Here is a 25,749-nt window from a genome sequence, read left to right on the forward strand (position 1 = left end):
TTAAGCCGGCCTGGGCAATTTAACAAGACCCTGTCCTAAAATAAAAAATAAAAAGGACTGGGGATATAACTCAGCGGTAAATGGCCCCTGGGTTCAAACCCTGGTATCCCCCTGAAAAAAGCAAGGGAGTTAAAATGCAACATCTACTCCTGGTTTTAAAAAAATAAAAAAGGAACTGCCTTAGCATAAATGCATATAATCATCAAACTGGCAGCATGCACAGATGGTAAAGTACTACGGGTGAACTCACTGAAGACAGATGCAAAGATACTCAACTGTTGCCACTATCATTCAAAACTCTTCCAGAGTAGGACACATTCCTATAATCCCAGCAACTCGGAAGGCTGAGGCAGAAGGATCACAAGTTTGAAGCCAGCCTGGGCAACTTAGCGAGACCCTGTCTCAAAATAAAAATAAAAGGGCTAGGGATGTAGCAACCCTGGGGTCAGTCAGTCCCCATTACCCCCCCAACCTACCCCCCCCCCAAACAAAACAAAGCAAAACCAAAAAACCTGTTCCAGAGGTTCTAGTATGTACAGTAAAGAAAAAATACAAGGAAGGATGAGACCAAAAATCATCATAATAAAAAAATCTGCAAATTATATGTTTGCAAACTAGTAAATTTAATAATTTAAAAACAATAAAAATAATAATATAAATATACAAAAAGCAGTAAATCTGCTTAATGTCAGCAACAATCATTCAGACACGAGCGTCGTCATTCACAATAAAACCATAAAATATGTAGAAAAAAAATGAAGAGTATGCAAAAGTCACATGGAATCAAAAACAAACCCCCGAAACTATGAAATGACTAAGGCACAGATGATCTGGATAACGGATAAATTTAAGAAGTAACTTCAAAATGCATACATTGAATGTAATTCATGCCAAATCCCAATGAGACTTTATTATTGGAATTGACAGATTATAAAATCACCTAGAAGTATAAGTGAGGGGAAAAAAAGATACTTTAAAAAGAAATGGAAGAGCCTCCCTCTGCCTGATATTACAAATGGAAAATACAACAATATTTACATGTAATGTTGGCAAATGAAATACAGTTCAATAGAATTCAAGAGCACCCCTAAATTATAATGTGATTTGTAAAAATAAGCGGCATTTGAGATTAACAAGAAACATGGCCAGCTATTTGGAAAAAAAAAAAAAAAAGAACTTCGTAACAGTGGCAATGTCATATAACTACAATCCTCAGCATTTTTAAAATAAAATACATATTCACTAGACACTCAGAAAAAAAAATTTTTTTAAGCTCAGAGTGGAAAAAAAAAAAAACCCTTTCCTAAGGCACCAATGATAAAAACTATAACAATAATATCGATAAAACTGGAAAACATTTATATAGCAAAAGATCTATCAGCAATATGGCCAAAGATTACTATCTTTATAAAAGATACACATCTATAACTTTTGCAAATTAAGACCTCCTTAATTGTTCAGTAAACTTCTACAACCTCTTATAAAAATTATATACAAATTATTATGATAATTATTATATAAAATATAATAATTCCATAAATTTGCATCTAAGAACTTGTTCTAGGGAAACAAGTTCATGTAGATGGGTGCATAAGGCTACTATTAGACACAGGGATATTTTTGTTTGTAAAACCCCAAATGTTTACCAATGAGGGATAACACTGAGTTACAATGGACAATGGAACACTACATAGTCATTAAAAAGATGAGGCAGAGTAATGTGTATGGGCAAGGAACCATGTTGTGATAAACTATTAAATGTTTTCCTTCAAGGAAATGGAATTAGGGGAGGATTTCACCTTAGCTGTATTGTTTTTACCTTTTCACAATGTGCACTATCAAAAACAAAACAAAAGAAAGAACAAACGTTTCTATTCAAAAACTAAAAGTTTGTGAATAATTACAAGAAAAAAAATGACTGGACATTAGCCTTTTAATTTCTTACTAGTCCAGGAAAATTTTGCCTTAAATTACAAAAGTTTTTACTCCTTTAATGAGAAAAGACCCATTTCCCCCACTTACATTAGCTGGTTGCTCTCAACAGGAACGTCTGTGTCTTCACTGAGTTCCAATCTATTACGCCTGTAGGTCGAACCAACACTCAATCCATGAATTAATAATAATGAGGCAGAAAGAATTTTCTTCCTCACATTGCCAAGGAAACCTCTCAGCCACAATTGAAACACAGGATGTGTTTTTAAAACATCTCCCAACTACTGGAAGATTAAGTCCATTCAAATAACCTTTGCCAGCCTGGAGACAGCTAGCATTAGTTATCTCCTCAAAAAGAAAAAAAAAGAACAAAAAAGTTCATTTAAAAGATGAACTTGAAATTCAAAGATTTTTTTAAAAAATCCATCTTCCATAGCCGAACAATATAATTTAAAAAGGAAAAAAAAAAAAAGAAAAAGAAAAAAAAAAAAGGGAAAAAAAAGAAAAAAGGAAAAGAAAAAAACACCAAAATTCAATAAGATCCAATTTCTGGTCTTCAAGATTTCTTCACCTATTAAGAAAAAAACAGAAACCTTCCCCCATCTTTATTATCTGTATAATAAAAGCATACTTGTATGTAAAAATATATAGTGTTTTATGTATATAATATACACATATACTAACTGGCTTATACACATACATACAAACACACACACACACACAAATGTGTAGAAATAAAACATCTGGGTAAGTTTCCTTTTTAAAAATACACTATAAAAGACTGTAGATTTGAGTACATTATAAAAATAGTGAACTTACATACCCAAGTAGCACGAAGCTAATGTTACACTAAATTTTGCCCAGCCCACAAAAATAAAGATGAAGGGAAACCCTTATACATATATCAAGGTGTATAAAATGATGTATCTATATCATCATCAAGGAGTGTTTAACCAAAAAAGATAGAAACGTATAGTTATAGAGTAACTACAGAGTGGTGCAGCAAGCTGTAGAAGGCAGAGCAGCATTATAGCCATTCTGAACTGGCACTGTCAAAACACAGAAAGCTTTTTTTTATCCAAGGGAAGACTTTTTTTTCCTTCTTTTATATTAACACCAGCCCTGTAAGGGCTTGCTTATGCAGCCTAGAACCAAATTCTTTACTACTGATGGCTATGGCTTTTAAAGACTATAATTATCCATTTACTCCAGTTAGTAAAAGGGTATATTTTGGAGTTGAAATTTCATTTCACAATGGTACATTTACCATTTAAGAATAAAAAAAAATTTTTTTGATGTACAGAAATGAGTTTTCTAAATTTTTGAAACCAGCCCAGTAACAAAGCAATTTTGATTCTCACATAATAAATACTACATAATTTCTAGGCTAAATCTTGCCAAATACTATCCAAGACAAAACTAAAATCAAAACTTAAAAAAAAGTGGACACCTTTTACTCACACTTAATACTAGTCAATTTTCCAGGATTTTTTTGGGCAGGGAATATCCCCAAATCTAAAATGAAAAAAAGGAAAAATTGGGATCTTACATTAGTTATTCAGTCTGAAACTTCTAATAGACTTTTACTAAAAGTCATCATTTTCTGGCTTCCCACTCAAATACAGAAACATACTTCCAGAGTGGAAAGGGACTTTTTAAAGAATCACTGGGATTAATCACTTATTTCACCAATGATTCCGAACACATGAAAATGCTGACTGCTTATTTTTAGTTAAGAATATACAGTGGCCAAAACAACTTCAGTTAGTTAATATTAATATTATGGATCATTAAGTATGTTTTTCAAAAGATCACCAAAAATTAAAAAAAACATTCTTCAGGAAAGGCAAACTGGTTTTGTTTAAGTATGCTCACAGGGCTTATAATCCAATCCTGTTCAACAGTTTCCAGTTTTGCAAACTTTTTACTATTATTAACCCATAAATTATGCAAAAGCACCTATATAATCTTTATTTTATAGTTTTATCCTATATATAAGGTTAAAAAGACAATTCAAAGACTAAAAATAACTATTTTCCTAATTGTTTCCTCTCTTTCCCTTTTATACAGATTCAATCCTAAACATAAAGGGTAATTCTATCATGCCCAATAATTTGAAATTATAAAGCTGACCAGTATGAGGAGGCAATTAGAAATTTCCAAATAGAAAACAAATTTTTCTTTTTTTTTGCCAAATTGTAACTGAACATCAGGGTTTTAAAAGATATAGAAAAATGGGGAGAGGGAAGGAGTACCAATTTAGTATGTTATTGTTTTTCTCAATTCATTGGTTTCAGAGTAATCAAACCTCTCATGCTGGAGGAAATTTTTATTTTAATTACTAGTTCAATCTACCAGTCAGAAATAGCCTAAGGCCTTTCAATGCTGCACTATATTTTTTTAATTAAAAAATATCTTTTCTTTCTCAAATGATATAAACATTTTCAAAATTTCCAAGGTGTAACATTAAGTTTACAACTGTGAAATCTTTCGAGTTAACCTTCATTTTATCAACATTATATTGTCTCTGAGGAATTTCCAGCCCTTTTTGTTTTCGGGTTTCCCCAGGTTCAGTTTTGTGGCTGCTTGTTTTTAGAGATAGGGGTCTGGCTCTATTGCCCAGGCTGGTCTCGAACTTGTGGGCTTAAGCAATTCTCCCGCCTCAGCCTCCCAAGTAGCTGGGATTACAGGAGTGAGTCACCATGCTCGGGTGTTTTTGAAAGAATGATTAGTATGACTATATAATAACTATAGCAGTAAGGATACAATAAAATAGCAAAAAAGTTGCCCATTTTAAATGGAGAAAGGAAAAAGAAATCAAGACAATATTTCTTTTTCATTGCTTTGAACAACCTTATTCTGGGGATCCTGGCTTAGAACCAATGCAGAATAATCATAGTTAACATTTTTCAAGTTCATTTTCAGAAACATCAGCTGTTCTATATTGTCAAAGTCCAGGCTCATGATCTGCTTTGGATGGAAGTGGCTATTTGAAGTAAAGATACATTCAGATTGCCAACTACACATGGGGCAACTTAGATACTGAATAGCAACTTGGGTCAAAGCTGGCCATATGCTCAGTTTCCTTTGCCAATAAATCAAAGGATCATCACCTCCTGAGAGTTCTGAATACTTCTCTTTGAAGTACTCATCCACTACAGCTATTGCAGAAGGAAACATGAAGCCTTTGCTTCCAATGGCAACAGTGTCTGTGGCTGGGATATCCATGGAACCTGAATTGGAGGTGCCTTCTTTTATAGATGAGGTATATGAATCAACTCCTACTGTAACTAAGGGACCAGATGCTTCTGAAGCTGCAATTTGACAGGTTTCTGGTGAAGATTCCATATAATTACAAACCTCTTCTGCAAGAATCTGTTTATAAATTTCTAAATCAGCACCTTGAGGAAAAAAGTCTTCCAAACTGTTCTTAAAGCAAGGATCTAACAAAGTAGCCAAGATACAAGGTTTGGATTTGAGCATGGCACTTAGTAGGGTATCAGTTTCAAGTTTCAGAGATAAACTATCCACCAGATTGAGGGCCTGAGTAATACCTCTGACTTGAAAATCTTCTCTGAGTTTCTGAAGGGAAAGGAGTAGATGATGGATTAGGGGTAGCACCTGATTCAATCCTGTGGTCTTTACACTCACTTTCTGAGTGGCTTCCTCAAATGGTTTAAGAATATCACAAACATATGTCATTAGAGTCCACTGAAGAGATGTGAGCACAACTCCACTGGCTCTACCAAGACTATGGTGAACTGAGTAGCAGTGCTCCAAAAGCCACTTTAACATATAAAAGGTAGAAATCCAATGGCCAGTTTCATCCTGCTTCAAATTCTTCCATGGAAGCTGGTGATCATTTTGGAATTCTTGCAGTATCTGACGGGCCTTGACTGAATGACTAAAATGATGACAAGTTTTCCTAGCAGCCACTAACATATTCTCGATGCTTTTGTGCTCACAGAAGAAGTCCTGAATGACTATATTTAAACAATGCAGGAAGCAGGGCACATGAGTAAAACCACCATCTTTGATTGCATGTACCACATTAGAGGAATTATCAGAAACAATGAAGCTAGGGATAAGGAAATTGGGAGAAAGCCACAGACCAATCTGGTCATTTAATTCTTGTAAAATGTTTGTTATCAAACAGTCTTTGGCCAAACCAGTAACACAAAGCACAGCCCACTTTCTAAAATTGGGGATCCTGCCATTATTGGAAGAAGAGTCAGTTTCCAAAGAGACCCAGTGTACAGTCACAATGAAATAGTCAGTAGATGGGTCATGGGTCCATATGTCAACAGTCAGGTGGATCTTTTGACTTTGGACATTCTCTAAAGTTAAGAAAATCTTTTCTCTGACACAGTCATATAACTGAGGTACAACCTTAGTGAAAAAGTAAGTTTCTGATGGCAATCTATAGTCAGGAGCCACTATCTGCAGGAACCTCTGAAAAGCTGGAGTTGAGAAGTAGTTGTAAGGATGCATATCCTCCACAATCATTTGAATAATTGCCTGACTTATTTGACTTGAGGCTGGATTTTCACAATATGTTGTTTCTCTCTCTTGTTCATGCATGAGACTGTCTTGTTCTACAACAGGAATAGGACTCTCAGATCTATTTTCAACCTCTAACACAGGAGGTTCATCTGAATCAGAGTCACTAAGATCCTCAGCTGTTAAATCTTGGCTGCCTGTGGACTTCTCTCCATGCGTATCATTCAAAAGATCACTGCTCTCAGTCTCAGTCTCATCTAATCCATTTCCAAGAGCACCACTGTCTTTGTTGGCAACCGCCCAATGGATGGGATGTGTGGCCTGCAGGTGTCGTTGAAGTGTTGAAGTTCCTAAGTGGGAACCGGGCCTACCCCGGCTCACACTTCTTTTACATATATTACACACAGCTCTTGAGATGTGCTGAGGGTCAGTGTAAAAAAAGTTCCAAACTGCAGATGTCTTGGCTCTGGTTCCAGGAATTAAGGCATGCTTGACAATGTTACTTTTGATGAGAAATCTCCCTCTTTCTGCCCTTAGGGCATCAGATGCTGATTTATCACGTTTCTTACCCATTCTATTATCATCTAATGAATCAGCAGGAATATAATCAAAGCTTCCATTGCTTCCAGGAGAAGAGGGAGATAAAGATACATCCAAGCTAAAGTCCTCCTCCCCACTAGTGACTCCAAATTTGTTGGCCCTGGTCCAGTGAGGTGAATGCCTTGCCTGCAAATGTCGCTGAAGAGTAGATGTACCAAGATGACTGCCTGGTTTACCTCTGCTAACACTTTTTTCACAGAGGTTACAAATAGCCCGCCAGGTATACTGGGGATCAACATGAAAGAAATGCCACACAATGGAGGTCTTAGCTCTTGTACTAGGTAGATAGATCTGTTTTTCTATATTGCTCTCGAAAAGACTTTCTTCATCCTGTTCAGAGGCAGTGGGGGCTAACAAAGCAGGAGCATCTGCAACAGGCCTTCCAGATCCCAAATCCTTAGTAAATTTCTTGGCAAGGATCAACTTTTTTCGGCGCCTTTTCCCTTTAATTCGCAAACCCTTCTTTCTTTTCTTTTTAGCAGGCAATTTTGCCTCTTTATCCACTCCTTCTGCCACCATCTTTCCTTCTACCACATCTTCTTCAGCTGCATTAGAATTAATGGAAACACATCCCAGAATCCCAGCACCATTAAAAGTTCTGCATCTTCTACGAGGAGAGAGGGAAGAAACTGGTGCACTTAAAGTACATACACTCATTCTCTTTATGTCTCCAAAATTCGTACCAGAATTTGTCAGTGTGTTTATTAATCAAGCAGAAATACAGCTGTTCCTCTCTCCTTGCATTACCTTTTCTCCAATTTCTACAGGGAGTCAAATTCCCTTTGGACCAATGAATTCGAAGCCAGGTTATTTTTGGAGGAAAAATTACAGCAGTGAAGAACATTCCCAAACTCTTTCATAGAGGGCTTTAAGATCCCTTTCAACTTTTTGAGTTCTGAATTCAAAGTCCAGTGTCCTTACATTATTTAAAAAAAAAAAAAAAAACCTGAGGCCCACTCTCCGACAGTCATAGAGTTGAACTGTTTAGTACCAGCTAAAAGCCAGGTCTTTCAAACACCAGGTTCATGCTCTTCCTGCTTCACCAAGAACTATACCTGCTTGAAATGTCTTCAATTGTTAATATTTTAAGATGTCTCATGATAGCAACGATTTTTCCTTAGTTCTGAAACTTTCAGGAAATTTAATTTAAACAAAAACATAGTGCATCATTCAACATTCATAGTTTAGGACTGTGATTTGTCAATACAACCCCCAAAAATCAATTCTGGAAAGCTAAATGAGACTCCACATACTGGTCATTAACAGGAAATGTAGTTGGGCCCTTTCACTTCTGACTATAAGTAGTACATTTTTTTAAAATGCAGATAGCTGGAAAAGATCCTTTGGAAATAAAATTTTAAAACAGGAAAACAAGTTGCATTTTCAATTTGCCGTTTATACCAAGCGTTAATGTTTTCAGACTGAAGCAGCATTACAGGTTGTAAATAAGTAACTCACAAGTTGGACTCTATATGAACAGTAAAAACTGAAATATGGGCTTTAAACTACTTTCATTCCTTTTCCACGGATCCCTCCCCTTTCCCCAATACCTACACACTTTTACCCTAAAAAGCATCTCTATTACTAGTTCCACCTCCTTCTCAAGGTCCAGAATCAAAGCCTGGAAGATGTCAACAATATGGGCCTTCCCCATAGGAATCCGCACCAATTATGGGAGTTTAGGGGGTGTTCTTCATTACGGTTCCACCAATCCTACAAGGAGAACGGAAGTGTCCCTGTAGCTCTCGACTCCGATGCTCGGGGCTGGGGAAGGGAGTGTAACTGGGGTGGGGAATGGGTGTAAGATCCCGGAATAAGGTCAATGGCTTTGAATGTGGAGTTTGAGAAAATCTCCAAAGTAGTAAGACCCCGGAGAGGAATGAGAGTAGGTCAACTCAGGTCCTGGCACCTGGTCTGCTTTAGGCAGTGAGCGTCCGCTAAACTGGAGAAACTGTTGCCCCGAAGAAAGCAATCTAGTGTCAGTTCGCTCTCCGGGGGTCGGGAACAGTCGGCTCTCGGGGAAGCTCCCAGATTCGCGAGCACCGGATGTGGGGGAGGGGAAGAAGGGTGGTTGGGAAGGGAGCAGGCGCCGTGGGGGTGGGGCGCAGTGGGGTGGGGGTGGGGGTGGGGGTGGGGAGGATGGGAAAAGTGAGCGGGAGCCTGGCTCCCAGCCTACACCGACAAGGGCCGCGGCCGGGAGGGGGTGGTCGTTACCGCGGCGCTGCAGAACCCCGCTCTAACTTCCCGGGCTAGGCCGCGACCCGGGGGCGAGGGGAGGCCGCTGCCACTCCCCTCGCCCTCTCCCCCACCTCCCTGGCTCCAAGCCACCCGGGAATCAAGAAACGGGTCTAGTTACCAGAGAACAGAAACTTTACCGAACCGATGACACTATCTCCGACTCCCGCCTGCTGCCACGTCTTTCTTCTTTCTTAGCCGCGGCCGCCCGCCGTCCTCACAGCAGCAGAACCAGCAGAAACCCGAGACTGCCAGCGTCAAAGATGGCGCCCGGCTACAGCTCAGCTCTAAGACCCGGCCAGTAAAAGTGCCAGCACGACGCAGAGCGCGGGGATTCTGGGAGTTGTAGTTTGCTCTATGAGGCGATGCCTAAGATGGCTTCCCCGGGTCACAGGGTCACGTGAGAGGGGAGGTGCTGGGCCAAGGGGTAGCCTTGGCAAGGGCTGGTTCTGAAAGTTTCCGGGCCCCTAAAACCGTCTTTCATAAAGCTTTGTTGTTTTTTAAGTTCATATCAGATAATCGGGAAAACTGAAAGAAATGTCCACCAGACCATAAGCGTTCTCATTTTCCTCTTACCCAAATTTGCCTAATGAATATATCATTCAAACCGTGTATAAATTTAATTTAGAAATAAACTTTTCCCACGTATTGTTGAAGGATTTGGTGGCTCAGTGGTTGAATGCCCCTGAGTTCAATCCCCAGCACACACACACACCTTCCCCCCAAAGAGGAAGAGTCCTGAATGCTGAATGTTGAAGGACTTGTGCTTTTTAAAATTATTATTATTATTACTATTATTTAAATGTGAAGACAGGGTCTCGCTAGGTTGCTTAGACCCTCACTAAATTGCTGAGGCTGGCCTTGAACTTGTAGCCCTGCTTCAGCCTCCTGGGTCCTGGCATTACAGGCGCGTGTTCCCATGTCTGGCTTGTGCATTTACTTTCAATTTGCAGAAGTGAAATTGGGCTTTGGAGGGTTTTTGTTTGTTTGGTTTTTTTTTTTTTTTTTTTTTTTTGTGTGTGTGTGTGTGTGTGTGTTTCTTAAAACAAAGTTGTGTATCAGGCTTATTAGTAAGTTCATGAGGGTTAGGGGAATGAAAAGGAAAACATGAGCAATTGCTGCTCCATTTCATTACAAACATCCTGTATTTTCCATTTGAATGTTTTGATCTTAAAAAAAAAAAAAAGAATCACAGAAATATGTAGAATAGAAAATTAAAATCTGAATTAATCTCATTCCTGGGAAATTTAATCTCATTGATTTTACATACATCTTTCCTAACTTTTTAAATGCAAATATATTTAAATATATTACATGGATGTAATAAGAGCTAGAGATCTCTCTGGGTTCGTAGATCAGCAGAACTTGCTTCTGAAGCAACATTTTACCTAAACTTTACTTGGGTGACGATACATTCTGCTACTGCGAAAGGATACACTTGATGGTAAAGCTGATGGAGACTCCAGGCACCTTTTATTTCTTTTTATGCTAGTCCTGTGGGAGTCCCAACCAAGCCGCAAATGGCAATCTAAGGGATCCATTAGTCAGAGGAGTCCTGAGTTTCCTTATACTTTGACTTTTACCTTCTTTCAAAGTTGAGAAGCCACAACATTAGAATTTGCCAGTCCTTGCCTTACATACAAAACTCTTGAGACCGGTTCAAGACAGATTTCACTCTGATTACCATGTCAACAAGACCTAACAAGCAGGTTCCTGGTAACCAATTTCTGTCTGTTGTCTGTCCCCACAACACCTAGGGTTCTTTGTAATTTCACAGATGGCTTTCCAAAGAATTTGCAGATTTTATAGCCGAGGCCTTCCCAAGCTGCTGTCCTGGCCTGAATGGCATGCTATATATAGTTTATAGATACAACATATTTCATCAAATTATATCATAAGATGCATTCTTCTTTTGTGAGCCTCCAAGAGAAAAAAACACAAACACACAAAACTCTGCTCATTAAATTCTTACAGGTTGGGCTGGGGATATAGCTTGGTTGGTAGAGTGCCTGCCTCACAAACACAAGGCCCTGGGTTCAATCCCCAGCACCATCCCACCCCACCCACCAAAAAAGTTCTTACAGGTCATTGATCAGAGATGCTAAATTGAAAAGGATGTGCATCTTAGAATGAATTAAGTGTAGGGATGGGCATTGTAGCTCAGTGGTAATGTGCTTACCTGGCTATGCCTAAGGCCCTGGGTTCAATCCCCAGCACTACAAAAAGAAAAGAAATGTGTATTGTAACAATAAAAACAGGCATCAAACTATGCATAGGGTTTTACAATTTGCTTATTTCCACTTCATAATATATCTTGAATATCTTTTAACAGTCATCAGTACTTATAGGCTTAGAGGCTTACTTTTTTTTTTTTTTTTTGGTACTAGGGATTGAACCCAGGTGTGCTTAAGCACTGAGTCATATCCCCAGCCCTTTTTATTTTATTTTATTTTTTATTTTGAAACAGGGTCTTGCTAAGTCACCTAGGACTTTGCTAAGTTGCTGAGGCTGGCCTTGAATTTTCAATTCTTTTCCCTCATACTCCCCAGTTGCTGGGATTAGAGGCATGCACCACCATACCAACTATTACCACTTTTTTTTTTTTTTAACAACTCCCATCCCACTCACTATAAGGCTGTTTTTACAGTTTGTTCCATCAGTCCCTTACCAGTGGAAATAACCATATTTCATATTTCAGTTTCTATTAGTCTCTCCCAATGTGGGGAAGAAAAAAATAGGGTAATGGGGACATTGAAAAGGGCAAAAGTTAAAAACCTGAGGCTGTTGAGAAGAGGAAGAACTAGTTGGGGAAACCCTATGTTGAGGGAGAATCCATATGGGGATCTCCCCTAAGCCCCCAGTACATACACACAAGATTCTCAGAGGTGAGTGTGGGCTTGCCCTTTGGATGTTACAAGTGGGTAAAGTGTCTAGACCATGCACACAATGCCAGATTGCCCATGCTTAAAAAGCACCTCAAACTACAAATGAATTTCAGTTTCCAGATCTCTTTCATAAATAATTACAAAACCATGTAGGATGTTCAATAAGTTTTTGCTTTGAGAGCAAAGTTTTCTAGAAAAAGAATGCAAAATTATTGAGACTAAATTATGTTCAAAAGAGAATATTTAGGCCAGGCACAGTGGCGTACACCTGTGATCCCTGCAACACAGGAGGATGAGACAGGAGAATCTCAAGTTCAAGATCAGTTTCAGCAAAGCCTCAGTGACTTAGTGAGACCCTATCTCAAAATAAAAAATAAAAAGGTCTGGGGGATATAGCCCAGTGATAAAGCACCCCGGGCTAAATCCCCAGTTCCAATAAAGAAACAAATAAATAAATAGACTATTTAGTGTTCAGGATGTAGCTCAGTGGTAAACTGTTTGCCTAGCATGTGTGAGGCTTTGGGGTTCAATCCCCAGTACGATAAGAAGGCTGAACTAGTGGTGATGTTGGGCAGGACTCACAATAGAGTCAACAAAGTCTGTTATCCATCTCCCCTCCTCTATTTTTTCTTCTTTTTTTAAATACTGGGCCTTGAACATACTGAGCAACATCTCTAGCCCTTTTATTTATTTATTTATTCATTTTGGTGGGGGGTACTCGGGATTGAACTCAGGGCCACTCAACAACTGAGCCACATCCCCAACCCTATTTTACATTTTTACTTAGAGACATAATCTCACTGAGTTGCTTTGCTTTTGCTGAGGCTGGCTTTGAATTTGCAATCCTCCTGTCTCAGACTCTGGAGTTGCTGGGAATTACAGGTGTGTGCCACTGTGCCTGGCCCAGCCCTTTTTATCTTTATTTTTTATTTTAAGGTCTCACAAAGTTGTCCAGGCTGGCCTAGAACTTGTGATCTTTCTGACTCAGACTCCAGAATAGCAGGAATTCTAGGCATGTACCACCAAGCTTGGCCCTTTTCTATTTTATCCTTAATTTGTCCCTCTCTATTTATTCCTGAAAACCTGATAACAATACATGACTCCCCCTCTATTTAAAAGTATGCTCAATTCCTTGTTTTCCTCTGGCATACCTAATTTCTGAATTTATCTTTCTGGCCAATTTCCTTGGCCATTTTCCCACCTCTAACATACTCTTAAATCTATTTCATCTGGATTTAATGTCTCCGTGACTTTTTTGAAATTCATTTGGTGGGGTCCATTGTTGTAAGTTAAATAAATACTTTTCAGGGTTTATTTTCTCATTATTATTAGACATAACTTATTGATAGTTTATTCTGTGTTAGGCACTGTTAACAACTTTGTGTATACTATTCAGTTTAATCCTTGCAATAACTCTGTAAGATAGAAGCTCAGATAATCCCTTTTTACAAATGCTTGTAAAGTCCCAGTGATTTATCCCAGGTGTCATTACTGACTGGTAAGTGACAAAGTCAGATTTCAAACCAGATCTGTTTGACTCCAAAACATCACAGTCATTTGACCTGTTGGGCCATTTTCTCTTTCTTTCAGCTCCCCCCTCCCTTGGTTTAAAGGACAACATTCTATCTTGGTTTCTTTCCAAACTCTTTGGTTGCCTATCTGTATTCCTTGGCAAGTTCCTCTTTCTCTATGCTTCACTTAATTGTTGGTGTTGCCCCGGATTCAGTCCTCTTCAATCCTCATCTTTTCTCTCTGCATTCTTTCCCTGAGTTGTCTCATCCATTTCCATGGTTTCAACTATGAATTAATTATATGTGGTGACTCAGATCTTATCTCGGAACCAGATCTCTGTTCAACTGCCTACAGGATTCTCCAGTTGGATGCTTCAGAGGCACTTTTAAGTACAGCACATGGAAAAACTGAAATCATCACCTGATCTGGTCCCCAACATCACTTCCTAAAGCCTCTGTCTTAGCGAATGGCACCACCCACCATCTACCTGGTTACATTAATCAAGACTTTATCCAATCACTATAATGCCCTTTGACTTTATTACCTCCTGGTTTCTTTTTTCTTTTGGTCCTGAGGATTGATCCCAGGGCCTTGCATGTACTAGGCAAGGACTCTGCCACTGAAATACATCCCCAGCCCCTGACTTTACCTCCAAAATATCTCTTAAATCTACATTTTTCTTTTTTATCCCCACTGATTCTGACAAGATGAGTATAAGGTCCTTGCTTAGCATCTGGATGGCCATCTTAAGTGACAGCTGTTATTTAAAGGAAAAAGTTCCCCTTTCTGGTCCAAGGGCATTTCTGAGAAAGGATCACCACTCCCTCATACCAACCCAACCCCTAACTGCCCATGTTAGGACACACCCTGAGCCTCTCACATAAAAGTCCCAGAACCCAAGCCTGTTTTGCCTCTCTCTCTTATAGAGAGATGGCCTTTATTTGTCAGCTCGTGTGCATCTCTGTATGGTCTCCGTCTTCCATTTCTCCTTACCCATCTCTCATTCCTCGCTTTCCCTTCACCCACCATCCCCAATTTTTTTTTCTAGAAAAATTTATCAACAATGACTAACTGAGGAGAATAGGACTGGATATCTAAGGTAGAAAGATACTTTTCATTGTATGTTCTTTTGGTTTGGGTTTTGGTTTTTAATGGAACTGGGGATTGAACCCAGGGATGCTACTGGGCTACTTCGCTAGCACTTTTTATTTTTTGAGAAAGGGTCTAAGTTCCCCAGGCTGGCCTCAAACTTGTGATCTTCCTGCTTCAGCCTCCCCAGTCACTGAGATTACATGCATGTACCACCATGCCTGGCTAGGTAGTCTGATCTGTGGTCATTAACACTATTTCCATAAGAGGTCTAAACTTGTCTTTTGTTTTTATTTTTTTGTTTGGGGGAATTGAACTCAGGGGCACTCAATTCACTGAGCCACATCCTCAGCCCTTTTTTGTATTTTATTTAGAGGCAGGGTCTCACTGAGTTGTGTAACTCCTCACTTTTGCTGAAGCTGGCTTTGAACTCGAGATTCTCCTGCCTCAGCTGCCCCAGCTGCTAGTCTTTGATTTTTTATAGGTACTATTAATCTATGTAGACCTGTTAAGGGCAGAGTAACATGATTATAGTTATCCTTCTGAGTCATATATTCAGAATTTCACTTCAAAAGTAAAAGCTAAATTATGCCCAGTATGGTGGCATATGCCTGTAATCCCAGGGTCTTAGGAGGCTGAGATAGGAGGATCACAAATTCAAATCCAGCCTCAGCAACAGTGAGGAACTAAGCAACTCAGTGAGACCCTTTCTCTAATAAAATACAAAATAGGGCTGAGGAAGTGGCTCAGTGGTTGAGTGCCCCTGAGTTCCATCCCCTGGTACACTTTATCAAGCCACTGTCCTCCAAACTAAAATTGTTAGTAGTAACAATCTTTTAAAAGCTTATCTTTGTATACTCCTAATTGTATCATGATTCTCATCTTTAAGTAACGATAATTGGATGTTCTCAACACTTTGCATTCTAAGCGGTGCTACTCTGGTAATTAAAAGAATTGGGCATTGGTCACTTAAGGTGTACATCTGTAAACAAGAAACTTAGAAAACTACTTCTACTTTAATCATAAAACATTTATTTATTTATTTATTTTCTGGTTATATACAAAGTATATTCACACCAATTCATATCTTTATACTTGTACTTTGGATAATAATGTCCATCACATTCCACCATCATTTCTAACCCCATACCCACTTCTTTCCCCTCCCACCCTGACCTATCTAGAGTTTGTCTATTCCTCCCACGCTCCCCCTCCCTACCCCACTATGAATCAGACTCTCTCTCTCTCTCTCTGTATCTCACTATTTTTTATTGGATATTTGTTTTTTAAAATAGTTTTCCATGTTTGTAGCTTGCTATTTATCTTCTTTTTTATTTATGTATGACAGTGGAATGCATTGCAGTTCTTATTACACATATAGAGCACAAGTTTTCATATCTCTGGTTGTATACAAAATGTATTCACACCAATTCGTATCTTCACACATGAAACATTTCATTTAGTTTTAAGACAAGAAAGGAAGACATAAAAATAGCAAATCTAGATAGGAAATCTATGTCACTTAATATTTTATAATTGTGTTGGGCATGGTGGCACATGCCTGTAATCCCAGCAGCTCAGAAAGCTGAGGCAGGAGGATTGAGAGTTCAAAGCCAACCTCAGCAATTTAGGGAGCCCTTAAGAAATTCAGCAAGACCCTGTCTCTAAATAAAATATAAAAAAGGGCTGGGGGACTGGGGTTATAGCTCAGTGATAGAGCACATGTACCTATCACCTGTGAGGCATTGGGTTCAAGCTTCATCATCACATTAAGATAAATAGATAAGGGCATTTTGTCCATTTACAACTAAAAATATTTTTTTAAAAAGGACTGTGGATGTGGCTCAGTGGTTAAGTGCTCCTGAATTCAATCCCCAGAATCAAAATAAATGAATAAATAAACATATAAATAAATAAATAAATTTATAAATGGATAAAAATAACCAGTTATCATAAGTTTTTTTTTTTTTTGGTGTGTGTGTGTGTGTGTGTGTGTGTGTGTATAGAATTATGTTCTACCTTGCACTAGGATGGGAATTTGAACTTATGAAGAGATAATTAGGAAAGCCTGATGGTCCTATTATAATACAATCAATCATAATAGTTATCCTAAAATGCTTCATACAATGAAAATAAATAGTTTTGTCAATTACTAAACATTCTTCAAAATTCTAACCATAGCTGTTCTAAGATTTTTTTCCTCATTCACAGTTTTGATTCTTCTCTAAAGAAGGTTGTTTCTTGGTTCAGAACTACTACACAAAACTGGATTTGCTTTGCTCTTGTTCATTTTGTTTTGTAGTGGGTGCAGTAGTACACATCTGTAATCCCAGTGACTCAGGAGGCTGAGGAAGGAGGATCACAAGTTTGCCTGAGCAAATTAGAGAGAACTTGTCTCAAAATAAAAAATAAAAAGGGCTCAGTGGTAGAGTACCCCTGGATTCAATTCCTAGTACCACAAGAAATTATTTTGTATCTTAAAACTTTATAACTGTTGCCTGTTAGCATTTTTGCAGAAACACAATGTGTAACCGAACAATCTGAGCAGTGTTTGGAGATGATAGCCATCACTTACAGGACAGATAAGATATGACACTGACCCCCCCCCCCCCATACTAAGTTGTCCCCAATTCAATAGAAGGAGTAACTATAAAATTACAAAAGTGAAAATTAGAACCAATTACTCCCACTTCAAAATTGAAGGAACTGGCCTTCTGGATGTTCAGTGACCAAGATTTGCAGGCCAAAACCAAGGAGGATTAAAGGGCTAAGAGGACAGCCAATATTTTGGCCCTTATCCTCCAAATTCAGCCAGGACTCAGGGGATGGCAGGATCCTCTAAAAGGGTCTGGTAGCTCTGGTGAGTCACCCAATATTCTGATCAGGGGGAACATGAACCCTAGAGATTAGAAGCCAACTGGTGTACACTCTGCAAGGAGGAGGGTCACTGGAAAACAGAATGTCCCCAAAGCTTCCAAATGTGGTCAGTGAGACCCTGACCATCCCAGCAGATGACACAACTTGCAGAGGGAAATGCCTGAATGAGACAAGAGGGTCCTCACAAGATCCTAAAAGTTACCTCTGAAGGAATTTGATTGACCTTAACAGTAGGACAACATAGGGACTGTCTACTCTGTCTTGAACATAAGCAAGGAAGTATAAACAAAGACAAATGTACTAACATAAGAGTCAAGAAAAGTCAAAGTCATACACGGATAATTACAAGGAAAGATAGTGGTTCTTTTAAATGGAATTCAAGGTGTGAACTTGTGTCACTCCTACCAAAAGTAAGTAAAGCTGAGATTGTTGTAGAAAAAGGGTTCTTTTGTGTTATTGCCTGAGACTGAAGTTCTTCCCCTAGGCACCCATGCATGAAGGTGAAATTCATAGTTTAGGCAAGAACACTTTATTTAGATAAAAATAAGAAAATGACCCCCTCCTCCCATTCTTTTTTTCAAAGAAGTTCATACTCATGGAGCTATTTAAAAGGAGAAGGAGAGAGAGCCAGACATGGTGGTGCACACCTATAATCCCAGTGGCTTGGGAGCCTGAGGCAGGAGAATTCTGAGTTCAAAGCCAGCCTTAGCAATTTAGCTAGGCCCTAAGCAACTTTGTGAGATCCTGTCTCTAAATAAAGTATAACAACAACAATAACAATAATAATAAAGAAAAAAAGAGAAAGGAAGAAAAAGGGCTGGCTGAGTACCCCTGGATTCAATCCCCCAAAAGGAGAGAGCACCTCTACACAATTTATTTGGTCAGATATCTTCTGACTTTGGCTCCCTCTTAAATTTTGTTTACAATTTATAATGGTACTTCTACTTTTAGACTTAAGTATCTGACTCTTTTCACTTAGGTGCTTAAGCCATTATTTAAAGACTGTTTTACTGTAACAGGGATTCACTTGATGTTTTGACTATTTACTTGATGTTTTGGCTTTGAAACATACATGTTTTTTTCTTTTTCCCTGAAAGAATTCCCCACGCAAAGACACTTCGCCGGGAGAATTCCAATTTTATTGCAAAAAGCAGTGTGCTTATATAGAACTAAGGGGGAGATGGTAGGGCTTAGATAAATGGCAGGCAACCCGTTTATTGGCAAGTTCTTTCAGATATCAGCTCCGGAGCCCAGGAATTAGTTCTCATTGGGGCTAAGGTTCCCCGCCAGCGAGATTTGAAATTGGCGCCGGCGGGAGAGTTCACACGGGCGGGAACTTTTCCCGCCACTGCAGAAAAGAAGAAGGTAGGAAGAAGAGGTGCTTAGGCGCCATGTTGGGGTTTTTTCTCTGGGGTATGGCTGCCGTTTATACTTTTCCCAACATTCCCAATCTTCTTTTCCCTAAACTTTTCCTTCCTGATCTCTCCTCTCTAATCTCATTTTCTCTGAATCACTCCTATAAAAGCCCCTGTTCCTACAGATGGGCAGAATCACAGCTTTTGGGACAGGAGTGCCTGTGTTTCTCCTTTGCTAGCAAAGCAATAAACCTTCTTTTTCCTTTTTCTCAAAACCGTGTCCTTCTTAATGGACTGGCATTGGGGACAAGGACCAAGCTTTCAGCAACAAATTTGGTGACCCAGATGGGATACGAGAGCAGTGCCTGTTCCAACTTTCTTTGGCAGGCCTGGCTTCCCAAGGAATCCCATTTTCATGCTGAGGATTCATAGTGCTGAGAGTTTGTTGAAATCCTATTGCTGAAGAAATTGGGATATGGTGTGAGTTTGCCTCAGACGGAACCAGAGGAGCTCTTCCTATGAGTAAAGGGAGGGATTTAGGGACCATCCCAGCAGCTGGTGAAGCTCTTTTTGCTTTGGGGAACTCCAGCCTTCTCTTCCTGAACTGCACAAGTTGCTCCATCAGTTGGTCCACTTTGAGAAAAAGGAAACTGAACTCAGAAAAGTCACGACTTTGGTCATTAGATAAGCTCCCCCATTGTGCATATCAGGACTCTTGATTCTACACTTCTGGTTCACCTTTGTGGGAACATCTGGTCCCTCTGTGGGGACATCTGTGGCACCGTTGGTGTAGAAGTCATGGTTAAGCGAGAGTTGGGAATTTGGGATATTTCCCTATCTGGCCTGTCGGTTTTAAAGGCTCCTACCTATTAGCCATGGCATGGGAATTCCCTCTGGTTGTCTGTTTTGTTCGAATGTGTTGCTGCCCCTTGTAAGAAGACATGGCCGGTACGCATTGATTCCATAGGTAGGGAGTGTCTTGGGAAAGATCTTGGCTGGTCAATCTAAAGGTTCCCATCTATTGGCCGTGGTTTTAGGGCTTCTCTCTGGTTGTCTCTCTGTGTTTCTTTTTGTACAATTTTGCAATTGGAATTGGCCTGTCAGGGGTAAAACGAGTTGAAGAAAGGGCCACCTAAAAGTCTAAAATAATGTTTTACTATAACAATCTGACTTTTAAGTAGCTTTCTAGATTATTGTACAATCTTGCAATTATAATTGGTCTGTGAAAGGTAAGTGGAAGAATTTGTACATGCAGGTCTGTCTGTTTTAAAGATTCCCATCTGTCAGGCCTGGTTTCAGTGATCCTCTTGTGTGTGTGTGTGTGTGTGTGTATACATACACACATAATACATATATATATATATATATATATATATATATATATATATATATATATATATATATGACTGATCTTTAAGATCATGCTGCATGATCTTTAAGGCCATGCTGCATGGATCTTACAGGTAGCCTCTTGAGCAGAGAGATCTTGGCTGCATGGGCCACCCATATGGATAAGCCTGTCTGAGAGAAAGATGGTTTACTGTAACACAATCTGGCCTTTGAATGGTTTTTCTGGATTATTATGAAATCTTGAAGTTGAAGTTGGCCTGTCAGGGATAAAGTGTGTGAAAGAGATTCTGTATGTATAAGGATTTATGCAGTTGCCTGCTAAGAGGTCTGAACTGTCAGGAACTAAGTTGAAGGTGCCAAAAGACACTGCCTCTGGTGTGCGAGGATAGCAGGACACCAGAACAAAGGGTTTAAAAACGTAAATCTTTTAAAACCAGTGCTGGCACTCCCAGTACTGTCTCTCAGCCTGGCCCAGGCAGCTGCAGATACCTCTCTGTGGGTCAAGGACACCAGTCCTAAACTGGAGGGAAAAATCCCAGAAAAGCTCTCTGCCTGGGCTGTAGAAAAATGGCCAAGAAAAATGTGGCCTCTGCCCTGCCTTTCAGCCCCTTTTGCCCCTGGGCTAGGGGGAGTGTGGAGGCTGTTGGCCACAAAAAATGTCAGTTTATGACCTGGGGACAAGAATAGTCTACCCTTTTAAGATCTGACAGGACACCCCATTTGGCCAGGGGATATTCATTACTGGGGCAAAGCAATTCTTGCTATAATAGTATCCCATTAAACTAGATGCCCGGGGGAACAGGCAGAATAAATAACTGCACCCGGAAAAGAAAAAGACAGAAACTAAAACCAACCTGTGTTTTGTAGGCAGCCTCTGAAAAGGGATCTTCAAGGAAGCCTAAAGAAAAGGATGGAAAGGGCCTCCTCTGTTGCATATCAATATGCCTAGTATAAGAAAAAGACCCCAAAGAGACTCTGGGTACAATTGACAGTGGGGAACTCATTTAAAGTTCGTGGCATTGTGATAATGGCAATAGAGACAAGTCAGGCTCAAAAGTATCCTGTGTTCCAACCCCTTAAATGCAACCTGGGAGAAAAAAGTTAAGGCACAGTTTGTGTACATGCTGAATTGTCCAACCCTCTCCTGGGATGGAATTTGTTGTGTAAATTAAATTCACAGAAAACATTCATAAAGTCTATTTCAGAATATGAATTTAAGAAATAGTCTGAAGCTAGAAAAGGTAAAAGAAAGTTATAGATATGGAAATATATTTTAGTCTGGAAAAAGATATTTCTGGATGAAAAAGTATTCTGTCTGGTAAAGTAATATTCTTGGGCTAAAGTCCAAGATGAAAGTGGGCAAAACTAAGGATGTAAAGTAGTTGTGAATGATTAAGTTACAGAAGGTTTGTAGAAGGTAGATCTCAAAAAGCTTGTGTTTGATTAAATTGGCTATAATTAGCACAAAGTTCTTTGAACTTTAATGTACTGATATGAAGCAAAGTTTGAAACATTAATTTACTCTTATCTATGGATAATTTTTGTGTATTTTTTCAGTTTTATTACTTGAGGAAACTAAGTCTTAAAGGAATTGGGGTTTGAACCTGTTTTAAATGATTGCTTTGTAACTGATTAAACAAACAACTGTTATTTAAGTTATAACAATATAGTTGATACCCAGCATATTTGTGACTAGGTACACATAGGCATCTGAGAATTATCTAAGTCTTGGCTAAGTGTTACGTAAAAGTTTATAAAATGGAAGTTTATGTAAGGTTACTGGAAAGATAATCAAATAAGTGCTCTCTTTTATATATTGTATCTGACATAGAAGGGCCACACTGTCATTTGAAGACCTGTCTTATATTTGTTTGCTTTGACTAAGCCAATTTCTGCTCATTAACACTGTTTCCTAAATGTATAAGAGATTTAAGTCTATCCTTTGATTTTTGTTAACCCATTCAGACCTGTGATTATTGTTACCATACACTCTGGATTCTAAATTGTACTTTAAAAGTTAAACTTATTTGGGGCTGGGGTTGTAGCTCAGTGGTTGAGTGCTTGCCTCACATGCATGAGGCACTGGGTTCAATCCTCAGCACCAAATAAATAAATAAATAAATAAATAAAACAAAGATATTTTAAAAAAGCTAGATTGCTAGCTTTAAAAAAATAAAGTTAAACTTAGTTAAATGTAAAGCTTTGGAGAGCACTTTGCCAAGTTGGTGTTCTCCAAAACAAAATTAGGTATAGCAGAAGTCTCAGTTTTGCATGGAAATAACATTCAGTTGGCATTTATTCATGTATTTGATGTTTTTTTAGCTGGATTAAATAACCTGTTGTCAATAAGTTATATACACAATTTTGCTACTTTTCACACTGGAATTGGAATTTAAAAGTATTTTTGGAAAGTATTAAGGAAAGCCTGATCTGTTTAAAGGTGATATGTGAAAACATGGAAACATTCTGTCACTTTTTTTCACAAAAACAAAGTTAAAATCTCTCTTCACCTGTCTTTGATTCAAGTTTCAGGTATAATGTTGTGCTATGAAGAGCCTCACCTTACCTGAGATAAGGCTCTGCCTCCCACCTTATTCCATGTTAGAATGACTCCAAAATAGGCTAGATTTCAGCTTATTTAAAGTTGTGATCAAAAGATTGATTTTCTTGTAAATGTTGGGTGTGTGGGAGATCTTGCCTTTTGGTTTTATTTTCCCCAGAACATCACGTAATCCCTTATTCCTCCCCCTCCTCTCTGAAGGGTGCCAAGCCGAAGGGCTCCAAAGTCAAGTTCTCTTGACCCATCCCTGCGGGACACCCTGCTGCTCTCTTTCTCTCCTTTTCTTCCCCTTCGGGCGGCCCCCCAATACAATCTCTTGGTTGAATTTCCATCTCGGATGAGTCACTCACCTTTCATTGGTGCTGTGACTCGGATGGGGCTCCCCTGCCTTTAAGCAGGACCACCATCCTGCCAGAGATCACCACCTGAGCAGAGACCAACCTGTGCCCGTCTTCTCAATCGTCTCCTTTGCATCCACCATTGGCCTAAGAATTGGTGAGCCCCCTCTCTGGACTCCTAAACCCGCCGAGGCACCATAATAGGGAGCAGACCATTGATTGTCCAGCAGCCCCTGTGGTGTCTCGTGGGGAGGAATACACCCCACCCAGACCTTCACAGTCGCAGTGGTCCTCTTGGAGTCCTCCCCTTCCAATAGGCTTGAGAACTGGCAAGCCCCTCCCCTCCTCCAGCTTGGGTCTCCTGCTTCCCCATCTCATTCTGAAAAGCCTGGTGTGACAACCAAATCCTTGGCCTGAGGTCTCCTTCTGATATTTGGCTCGAGTGGGATGCCTCTCCAGTCAACATATCATACCCTTCCTCATAGCCCCATGGGGGGTGACTCCTCCCTGCTGGCTGACTCCCCTCTCAAGTGCCTCCTCCACAATTTGGACACCCTCAGCCTGACCCAGAGATCAAACCCAAAAAATTGATAAAATTATCTACTCAGGATTTCATAGACCTACAAATCTTACTAACCTTTTACATGAATTTGATCTGTTTTTCACTGATAAGATTATGAATTACAGACCTCATGGTTTTTGTAGACTGGCCGAAATACTAATTGTTTTGTGCTCATTGTTTACAAAAAAAGTAATGCTTTGTTATCTTTATCATTGTCTTAGTATGATCCCTGCCCTATGTATGCCTTGTCCGGTCACCTGCCATCTGCCACTGTGGACCTCTGGACTGTTCTGATGCTGAATGCCCTTCACTGTCCATGCCTCACCTGATGAAGAACAAGGACTTTGGGTTACTTCTCCCAACTTTGCCCCCTTTGCAGAAAGTAGCTTGGAGATGTCGTCACCCACTTTCCATAGAAATGGAATGTAGAAATTGACAGTGGGGAATTGTAACAGGGGTTCACTTGACGTTTTGACTATATCCCTTGTGGCTTTGAAACTTACATGTTTGTTTTTTCTTTTTCCCAATCTTCTTTTCCCTAAACTTATTCCTGATCTCTCCTCCCTAATCTCATTTTCTCTGAATCACTTCTATAAAAGCCCCCTGTTCCTGCGGATGGTCAGAATCACAGCTTTTGGGACAGGAGTCCCTTGTGTTTCTCCTTTGTTTTTAATGGATTGGCACTGGGGACAAGGACTGAGCTTTCAGCAACATTACCACTGAGCCAGAATTGCAAAACCAAATTGGCAGATACCCTAATTCGTTTAGGACTACGGAATGAGCCAGGCACTGTGGCACACATCTGTGATTCCAGAGACTCTGGAGGAGGAGGTGGAGGACCATAAGTTGGAGGACAGTGTGAGCAATCTCTAAATTAATTAATTAATTTAAAAAAATGGACTGAGGATATAGCTCAGTGCCTATCAAGGGCCCTGAGTTCAATTCCCAGTATTGGGGGGGGGGGGGGGAAGATTGAGGAATGGACCAAAGACAGGGGTAGAGGGAGCATTATAACAGGAACTTAGACTCTTCCCTTAGGCCTGCAATGTCTAATGGGTCACTAAAAGCAGGATAAAAAACTTGTGTGTCTGTCTGTCTCCATTTTGCATCTGCTTCCTTTGCTCTGAGTCACCTTGGATTCCAGGAACAACAGCTTTGATCAATAAAATCTTGTGATGCATCAAATTATCCCCCAGGAAAATAGATATTTTCTTATCACAGACAAGTCCCCTGTTGAGAAACGCTGAGATAACGATGGACCAGACCATGCCTGACCAAGATCACCTGTTTTGCCACAGTACAAATCCTCTAGCTATGCAACCCCCAACCTTTGTCCTCATTCCCTTTTTTTTTTATAAAACCTCAAAGTTCTTGTCAGTTCCTCAAAGACAAGGCTACAGATGTGGGTACCCTTGTCGTCCTGGTTGGCTACACAGTTTAAAGCTCCTTTCTTGCTCTTTACCATTACCATTTCCATTTGCTTTTTGGAGTGAGAGGCTGGACCTGATTTGTTGGTATCCCCATAGTCAGGCCTCTGGCCGAGGACTCTAGTAACAATTTTTGAGTTAACTTTTCTTACAGGGTTAAAGCACAGGGGACTTTCTTATCATGCCCTCTCAGGTTGACTGGGCTGTTGGGTTGGTTGTTATTTCAAAAACTGGCCTGTTTCTCAGTTCAGTTTGATGACATGGCATCTAGACAAGTGACTCTCTTCTGGATCCATCTAGTCTATTGGGGCCTAGTACCAGAGCCCAGACCAAAACAATGACCTCCCCTAAGTATCACTTAATATCAGATAGTCAGCAGTTGGGGAAAATTTGGGTGTGAAGAGTAGGGCTGTTGGCCCTGGAATGAGTAAGGAAAGCCTGAAAGGAAAACTGATTTAGGGAGAAGGATGAGTTTCTGAGAAACTCATGTGACTCCATTTTTAAAAATAAATAACAGCAGCTTCTAC

The 25,749-nt window shown here is 39.6% G+C and overlaps 2 protein-coding genes across 2 annotated transcripts; both read right to left on the reverse strand.

Annotated features, from left to right (window-relative positions):
* Nucleotides 1-2,863: 2,863 nt before the first annotated feature.
* On the reverse strand, nt 2,864-3,400 carry LOC139701414 (uncharacterized). The gene has a single exon (XM_071600158.1). It carries the CDS (start codon nt 2,967-2,969, stop codon nt 2,871-2,873), a length of 99 nt encoding a protein of 32 aa, XP_071456259.1. The 5' UTR covers nt 2,970-3,400; the 3' UTR covers nt 2,864-2,870.
* A 940-nt stretch (nt 3,401-4,340) lies between these two features.
* On the reverse strand, nt 4,341-9,379 carry Zbed6 (zinc finger BED-type containing 6). Its single transcript, XM_071600157.1, has one exon. The coding sequence runs from the start codon at nt 7,687-7,689 to the stop codon at nt 4,750-4,752; it is 2,940 nt and encodes a 979-aa protein (XP_071456258.1). The 5' UTR covers nt 7,690-9,379; the 3' UTR covers nt 4,341-4,749.
* Between the last annotated feature and the right edge of the window lie 16,370 nt (nt 9,380-25,749).

This window comes from Marmota flaviventris, chromosome 12 (assembly GCF_047511675.1).
Source record: "Marmota flaviventris isolate mMarFla1 chromosome 12, mMarFla1.hap1, whole genome shotgun sequence".
Lineage (NCBI taxonomy): Eukaryota > Metazoa > Chordata > Mammalia > Rodentia > Sciuridae > Marmota > Marmota flaviventris.

Bases quoted from the DNA above. Each gene is read 5' to 3' on its own strand.
- LOC139701414 (XM_071600158.1), bottom strand. From the start codon at position 2,969: ATGGCTATAATGCTGCTCTGCCTTCTACAGCTTGCTGCACCACTCTGT.
- Zbed6 (XM_071600157.1), bottom strand. From the start codon at position 7,689: ATGAGTGTATGTACTTTAAGTGCACCAGTTTCTTCCCTCTCTCCTCGT.